The 8554-nt window shown below is 38.7% G+C and overlaps 1 protein-coding gene across 1 annotated transcript in view; it reads left to right on the forward strand.

Annotated features, from left to right (window-relative positions):
• The window catches only part of sdc2 (syndecan 2), a 44459-nt gene extending 36795 nt beyond the window's left edge, over nucleotides 1-7664 (forward strand). The window contains exons 4-5 of the mRNA XM_085395385.1: nucleotides 1453-1573; nucleotides 5204-7664. Of these exons, the coding sequence (XP_085251511.1) occupies nucleotides 1453-1573; nucleotides 5204-5367 (285 nt within the window). The 3' untranslated portion in view covers nucleotides 5368-7664. The remainder of the gene's footprint in view (nucleotides 1-1452; nucleotides 1574-5203) is intronic.
• The last annotated feature ends 890 nt before the right edge of the window (nucleotides 7665-8554 follow it).

Here is an 8554-nt window from a genome sequence, read left to right on the forward strand (position 1 = left end):
AATGTCTTAAGTGTTTGTATCTGTTGGGATACATAGAAACACCACCAGGGATGCTGCTGGTGGAAAATTCTTGCTATGAGCTCAATTTTTTTTTCTAAGCAGCTATATTTTATAATGCCACTTTGTGACTCAGTCATTTGTAATCACGGTGGCTCATCTGTAACTGTCATGACTCAACAGAGAGTAACACAGTACCTCAGTATGTCTTTAGCTGACCCAGTATGCCATGAAATCCTCTATAATACCAGGAGCTGCGAGGTTGCTTTCAGGATAAAGATCAAGTGCTCATGTCAGAGCTCACTGTTTTTGCCCCATTGCAAATTATGGAGGATTACATCTCTCTTGGACATAAGCACATATTCTGGAAGCATCCTAGATTTCATTTCTGTGTTGCACTCTTACTGTAACATGCTGGATACTACATCTGTTTGGGATTAGTCGTCAAGGTCTCAACTCCCTAAGCCTACCTGGACATGTTCCATTTTTTCCCTCTTGCCACTGTCCTGTCTTAGGCCAAACGTGCTGGCTCACTTCCATTTTGGCACCTTGCACACTTCTTACTGTTGTTTGAAAAAATACATGGGCCCAAATAGTTTGCCTAGTTTTCTAGATGCTTAAAACAAAACCTTGGGGTCACTGGCTCAGTTTTTGTTGCCTACTTTTCCAGGGGATTCCACTAATCTCTTTGGAATATCTGGATTTGTTACATTTTCATCTTTATTCAGCATTTTTAGATTTCACTGGCCAGATTACATTTTAGCCCCGCCTCAATTTTTGAGTAGACAGCCGTACTAAAAATTAGTTTTTCCTCTAAAAGGTAACTATTTGGGAAAATGCACACATTAGTTAGATGACCTCTCATGTGTCTGAGCTAATACTAAAGCAACAGCTAGTTAGTGAAGCTTAATATACAGCATAGACTGATTACCAGACGCTACAATAACATGTGCTTACCTCTGAAATCGTATATTTTCCTAGAAGCTTTGCCAACACTGTAAGGTTTCAAGGAATCAGAAATTGTACACACAAACCCTTAACTATCAGTTTTTCTCTTAAGCAAGATAAAATAATTTGCTTGGTCCTCCAGCTGTTTCCATTCTTTATGTGAAGCTAAGCTAAATGGGTGCTGGCTTTAATTTCATAATAAAAAATATTGGACATGTTTGAGCTTTTTATCAGTCTTTTTCATTTATCAAAAGTTCAAAGCAGGAAACAAAAAAGTTCCAAAAATATTAAACACATTCTTTACATCTGGGAATGAAACCTCAAATGGATTTGGCCATCATGCCAAGAAAAACATATGTACCCACATCCTCTAAAAGCAAAAAAGGACTATAGGTGGATGGAATGTGAAAGTTAGCAGTAAATAAGCTTGCCCTTAATTTTTCAGCTTCTTTTTTTTAAAAATCAACAACTTTCTTTTGGCTCTTCCCCCACCTTGTCTTCGCCCAGGCACCAGTGCCAGATACAGAGGACACGCAGAGGACTAGCACGACTAGCACCCCCAGCTCACCTCCAAATCCCGTTGAGGTCCACACTGAAAACCTCTTCCAGAGGACGGAGGTGTTGGCAGGTATGTGTCGTAGTATGCCAGAGCAGACACCAAACCAAATATACAGTGCTGTGCAAAAGTCTTGAGTCTTTCTTTTTATTTTGCTTCCAAGGAGACAGACTTTTTTGGTTTTTTGAGGGGGTGGGGGGGAGTTTCTCAAGTGGTCTTGAGAAATAGTTCTTAAGGTTTTCTGATGGTCTTTCAAAGCTTGTATTTGAACATTGGCTGCTTTGTGTGTCACTTTAAGCCCAGTGCTTGTATGTGACCATTTTCAGAGGAATGTTTTTTGTTGTTAAGCCACTTAACACTGACCTATGAGTCCTTCAAGTATAGAAAGGGGACCTAACTTGAGGGATGAAGCAGTGTTGTTTCCACACAACAGACAACTTAGTAAAGAATCACTTTTAAATTGTATCTTGAGGCAGAGCATCGTTTGTTCCTATTTTGTTACTTGAATCTACAAAAACTGTCAAAGATAATACATTTTGACATGCATAAAATAGTATTTTTGCGCAATCAAAGTGATTCCCAAAGAGCTTTTATGTTAGTTCAAAACCATACCTGCATAGGAAGACACAATGGGACACAATTAGTCGTGGATTGGCCTCCACAGAGTTCAACCTTAACATTATTGAAGTAGTATGGGATCATGATGACAAAGAATGGAACAAAGGGCAGCTAACATCCAAAGAAGAGCTTTGAATGTCCTACAAGAAGCCTGGAGAACTATTCCTGAGGACTGCTCAAAGAAATTAATGCAACGCTTACCTAAGGGAGTTCAGGCTGTGTCAAAGAGTAAAAGTTGCTGGAACAAATACTGATTTTTGTTTATTCAAGCTCATTAGAATTGTAAAACCTTGACTTAAATTTCAGAGAGTAGGATTATATAGTATTCATATTTGTTTCAGTGTTTTTGATGTGCCAATTTGTTAAGTCTAGGAAAACAAGATACCTATTTTCCCAAAGTGTTTGTTCAAACGTTCCTCAACATCATTATGTTCTTTCATGTGTTTAAGTAGTCATTTATCTTTCCATCCCCTCAGCCTTCCTTCATAATATGTTACGTGAGCATATTTTCAACAAACAATCTCTGAAATCTCAGTAATATTATCCCTGAAGTCTCTCACCTGAACCAGAATAGCTGCTTCATAAATGTTCCTCTGTGGGACCTTGCAGAGTTCAGACCATCGTGGATGTTTCAAGTGTGTGTTACTCGGTTTGAATACATAAAAGAGGATGGAAAGGAATATTTCTGACTCAAAACCGCCGAGCTCTCTGATGCTGTATCTATCTCCATGTGTGTCTGAGGGAAACCTTGATTGGCACCTACTTTGCTGCGATATCCATCTGGTGTTGGCAAAATGCAGAAACAACATCAACAAGGACAAATCAGGACAGCCTCAAAGACTTTTCCTTTCATTTCCCTCCCACTGATCAACTCACTTCATCTTTTGGCATATTGCTCTTGGATTGTGATAGGAAAAAATATTATTGCATGCAGTCTTTGGATAAAGTCTGAGAAAATTGAAATATACCTGGTCCTCTCCCCACTTCCCACCCCTGCAAAAACCCACCATCTTTTGCTCTCTTCTCCACCTCTTCTCTTCCTCTGGATTATATTCATTACTTTTCGTTCCCCTTGTGACTTCTATAAAAAAATAATTGCCCATAATGTAATTTTCACAATTCTCTCTGTATTGCATTACTGCTTCTTGGAGCTCAGCAGTTGGGTGTGTAGCAGGGTCTTTACCCCTGAGAGAGCAGGGCTAGTCAACAAGTGGAAACCTAAGGTGCAGCAGAGGGCAGATTGTAGCACCAGGAGAGACCCTAAATAGATTTAGGAGCTATAAAGGAACCTCATGCAGGCATAATTGAAAGGGAGGGATTTCAGGGTGGGTGGATTTCATTCAGAGTCCCCTTATGGTAGCCTGCTATTAGCCCACTGGTGCACTGCACAGTGTGTCCTCCACAGAAAGTCTAACTTCTAGTATCTCTAAACTACATTTCACTATCCTGAATGGATATTTCTGAGACATCTTCCAGATCAGCATGTATTTAATGTATAATACAGGATGGCTGCTGAAAATGTGAATTCATCAGATGGTGGAAAAATTTGTTTCAAGCTTAAAAAATGAAAAGCAGTCACAAAAAAACATGATGTAGTATAACAGCGAAACATCCTGTACCTAGTTCAAAACCAGAAAACACCAATGGCAAAGGAGTCTGAGAAAACAGGTCAAAGCCCGACCAGCACATTTTGTCTTTATCAGTCACAGTCATGGTGGCGACTCAGAGGAACGCTTCCTTATGCTACATACATCAATAAATTTGCTCAAGAAATTCCTACTCATGGAAGGCACTGTCTTATACTCACTTTAAGAAAGAGACTGCTTTCTTTGTTGGGATACATAATCACATCCTGCAATTTTTCAGTATCGTAGCTGCTAAGAAATACCTCTCCCAAATAGTCTAGACAAATTTCTAAGCTATCTCTGCTATCTTTATATATCTTTCAATATTAATACAATACAGTAATACAAGTAATGCAATTAGTACAAGACGGTAGTAATACAAAACAATGCAATTTCTAGTGAAGTTGCAGTGCAATTTTTGGTTCTTTTGGATTTGGTCTGAGGCTTGCTGCTAAAAAGAGGTAAAAGGATTAGCAGTGGCTAACAAAGTTGAAGGCAATGGAACCAAAAAAAAAGTGGCTGGCAATATTATAATAGAATAGAGGTATACTTAATAAAATACAACTAATAAGTTTGCCACTGATATACTTAATAAAGTGGTTGCTGGTGTGCCTAAAAGTACCTAGGTAGGTAAACTGACCGGCCGTTTTAAATTTCACAACATTAACATTGTACCAAAAGAATACTGGATTAGGGGGAGGGTGTGTATGTAAACTGCATTCTGGCTCGGTGTCTGAGTTGCTCAGTTCAGACGCAGGATCGAGTTAAAGCCTTACCGTCCCGTTTGGTGTTAATGACCTGTTTTTGTTTGCTTTCCCTCGCTGTATTTATTTGCCTGACTTTTGATGATCTAGCCAATGCCACAGGCTTTTTCCTGTAAAACCTCAATCGGCAGTCACTGAACGGAATATAAACCTTGCTGAACCAACAGCAGTCGGGGCCAACAGGACTGTGCACTAATCAAGGATTGGCGCTCGAATATCCTGCTAACGTAACGCTAAATTTTAAGCTCAGCAACATATTGAAAGAGGTGAAATTAAACGTTAAGAAACTCTTCGACTCTGTATCTCCTGAGACAAGTTGCAGTTTTTTTTCCATTGACGTGAAGTAACCGCATTAGTCTGAGCAATCATTCGTGAGGGTTGTTGCCTGGTTTCAACACATTTAAGCCATCAATTTTCATCATTGCTGTTGAATTGCATTCATGCTGAAATTTGCTGCAGCAGTTCCAGAAACAGCTGTTAAAGCAAACAGTTGTGTAACTGACTGCATATGATCGAGACACAATTAATCTTAAAACGTATTATTTTGGACATAGTTAAGGTGTTATTACACACACACACACACACACACACACACACACACACACACACACACACACACACACACACACACACGACATTGATTTGAACTTCCAGCATTGATATTCACTCTCCATTCCTGTCTTTGCCTCTCTCAGCTGTTATTGCAGGTGGTGTTATTGGCTTCCTGTTTGCCATCTTCCTCATCCTCCTCCTGGTGTACCGCATGAGGAAGAAGGATGAGGGCAGCTATGACTTGGGAGAGAGAAAACCCTCCGGCGCAGCCTATCAGAAGGCTCCAACCAAGGAGTTTTATGCATAAAACCCGCTCTCCCCTCACCAGTTAAACAAAATCACGAAGGACTGTCAACAGCACAGTCCAATAACAGAAAACCTGCTTAAACATGAGAAACAACAAAATGTTTTAAAGTTGATTAAGGTAAAATAGGAAAGCTTTTGCGTAGAGTAATGTAATTACGACCTTTTCTTTCTTCTTCTTTTTTTTTTTTTGAAATGAAAACCAAGCATTTCTCATTTAAGGCATCTGACTATATTTAAACATTTTGTGTATTATTTGAAAAGGCTGAAAAAAAATTAAAACAGGATGTGTAAAGATGAGGCAACTGACCGCTTCTGTTTTCTGTCAGAGGAGCTGTTTTTCGTCACTGACTACTTTTAACTGTAGCAGTATGTTATTTGTAAAGGAAAAAAAAAATTAAAAGTGGAAATAATTGAATATAATTATTCTGTATCAAACCTACTTTCTTTTTTTTTCTGTTTTTGTCCTAGCATGTCTGATGTTGATCTCTAAAAGGTGTATTACGTTAATTTATCTTTTTCTCTGATGTTTAAAAAAAATGCCTTTGTAGTTTTAATGAAGCTCTTTGGTCTTCATATTAACGCTGTTAACGGTCAATGTAAATGTTCTCCCTTCAGGTTACAATGTTTATTATTTGCTCTCACATCAGTTTTTTGGTCAGTGTGAGCGTTTCATCATGTCCTGTTTATTTGTATGTTCTGTTCTCGCTGTAGTCTCTTTTCTCTTTTTTTTCCAAACGCAGGAATTCGTCTTTAAAAGAAGAAAAACATGTCAGGGCTCAAGGAAATCCACAAACCTCTCTTCTTCTTCTTCTCTATTTAATTCATTCTCTTTCCATTTTGTACATTCACTGCTTTTGCTTTCCACTGTTGTCCAGCTGTGCGTGCGTGCGGGGGGGAGTATTACCTCTCCGTGGCTTCTTGTGTTTTTGGCCCATAGTCCCCCCCCCTTTTCTCCTCCTCCTCCTTGATGGGTCCCTCAAGTTTACTGACTGCACCCAAATTCTGCTAGCAGACTTTAACCTTTGCATTTCCTCTCTGTCTTTCTGTTTTCCCCCAAATCACCTCACTCGTACCTTCTTTATAAACAGAGTACAGCCAGTTGAGCTGTCAGTCCTCCCCCTCCCTGGTTGCCTGGTGTCATTGTCTGTGTCCCATTGTAGGTACTTTAGGCCCAAAGATTTACTCAGTGAAGGCGAGCTACTTCTTGGACACGAGGCTGGGGCCCAATCCTCACATGCAGTGCACATACTTAAGCAGAAGACCTTTGAGAAACCCAGTTTCTGATTCATAGATACATAAGGCTGCACAGAATATGTAAAACAGTGTTATATCGGAATAGTCTTTGACAAGACACCCATGTTGAGGGCTATTTTTTTTTTCCTTTGGTCAGTCCTTACATTTCTAAAGAGCTTTCTCTGAGAGGTGAGGTTGTTTAGCAGGTTTAAAAACTAAAGAAGTTGTTTTGATGCCATTTTACATCTCAAAATCAAGTGTTTTAAAATGCCACATGTTGGCTGCTGTAGGATGGCCATGTAGCTACATCAAATAAAAACGGAGGTTATGGTCACATGACGGCAAGTCATAGTTGTCTTTTCCTTTTAATGATACATCTGCATTAACTTGCTCTTAAGAGACATTTATTTGTCAGGCAGGTTTGTGAAGTTGCCTTTATTTTCTTTTTCTTTTAGATGTACAGTAATGTGAAGTAGATGTAGTATTGTCTAAACTTCTAACACCACCCCCACATGCAGCTGTTCATCCCTCTACCTCTCCATCCCTTGTGTTTCTCTCTTCTTCTTTCAGTCTCTCTGTGATCCTTTTTGTTGTCTGCTTCCTTTGTCTTTTGTTGTAATAGGACCTAAGTTACTGAACTATACTGAAAAACCCAAAGACTCAAAGTATTTTACTTCCCATACCTACTCCCCTACATCGTGGCCACATCGTGTCATTTCCTCATCTTCTTTGTCTTCTTTCTTTTTCTTTTACCTCCCCTTTTTATTAGAGACCTGACCTTTGAGTCCAATTACTTATTAGTATAAGAAAATAAATATAAATATATATATATAAATGTATATTCACAAATGTTTTAAACCTTCAAAGTGCCTACCATTTGGAAATGTACTTGCTCAACGGGAGCACGTGTCGGGTGTGTACACAGAGGAGGGGTGTAAGCGACTTGACTGGCGTTCTGTGAGCATGGATGACTGTAATGGTAACTTTTTTTTAGTCTTACAAAAGCTGACAGTATTGTACCTATAAGTTGAAACAACACTACTGAATAAACATTGTGGCCTAATATCCAACTGCTTTTGCCGTCGTCTTTTAAAATTCCATTTCCTCTTGAATCTGTTGGTTGTAAGAATTTTCAAATCGATAGTAGCAACTCCTCACAGGCAATTAGGCGTTTTTGCTGTTTGTTACCGAGTGATTTTTGGTTTCAGGCAATTTACTCGGCTTTTCAAATATGACAGTTTAGTGGGTTTTTCTGTCTCAAATGATAGTAGATTCAATATCTTATTAGACAAACAAATTTTAAGGGCGTCACGTCACGTGACCTCTGAAAATTATCAGCTTTTTTCTTGACTATATTTTTTATTGAGTAAGATTCACTCTATGGACAAAAGTACAAGGTCTCCTAAACATTAGACCTCTAGAAGCTGCTTGGCCATGGAAACTCATGCAACGAAGTTCCCGGCACACAACTATCATGCTGATGATGACAGAGATGGTTCTGATCTGCTCAGGGCTGAGTTGCTGTCCTTCCTAAATGCTTCCACTTTGGAAAAAATTACAGTTAATCATGGAATATCTAAGAGCAAAGAAATTTCACAAATTCACCAAGGATTACCAAAAGTTGAATTCAGTGAATGGTTTAGAACAACCAAACATAACAAAATTTCATAATAAAAGAAATAATTAACTTCATGCAGATTGAGGGAAATGGTGTTTATCTTCTCTCACTGAAACGGCTAAAAAAATAAAGGGCTTTGGTAACAGGTAAAAACAATTAACTGAAAATGACTTATGAAAACAAAAGCATGTGCAACAGATATATTTAACAAAGTAAATGTACTTCTGTCATTTTCCAGTATCTTTATAACTTCACCAGAAAGCAAGAATTTTCTGTTTTCCCCGCTGTCTCCGTAATTTTGCTTGTAACTGCTTTGATCTTCTCATTGCTCATACCG

This window comes from Rhamphochromis longiceps, linkage group LG22 (assembly GCF_057381845.1).
Source record: "Rhamphochromis longiceps isolate RC_006_pf linkage group LG22, R_longiceps_female_GT1.1, whole genome shotgun sequence".
Classification (NCBI taxonomy): Eukaryota; Metazoa; Chordata; class Actinopteri; order Cichliformes; family Cichlidae; genus Rhamphochromis; species Rhamphochromis longiceps.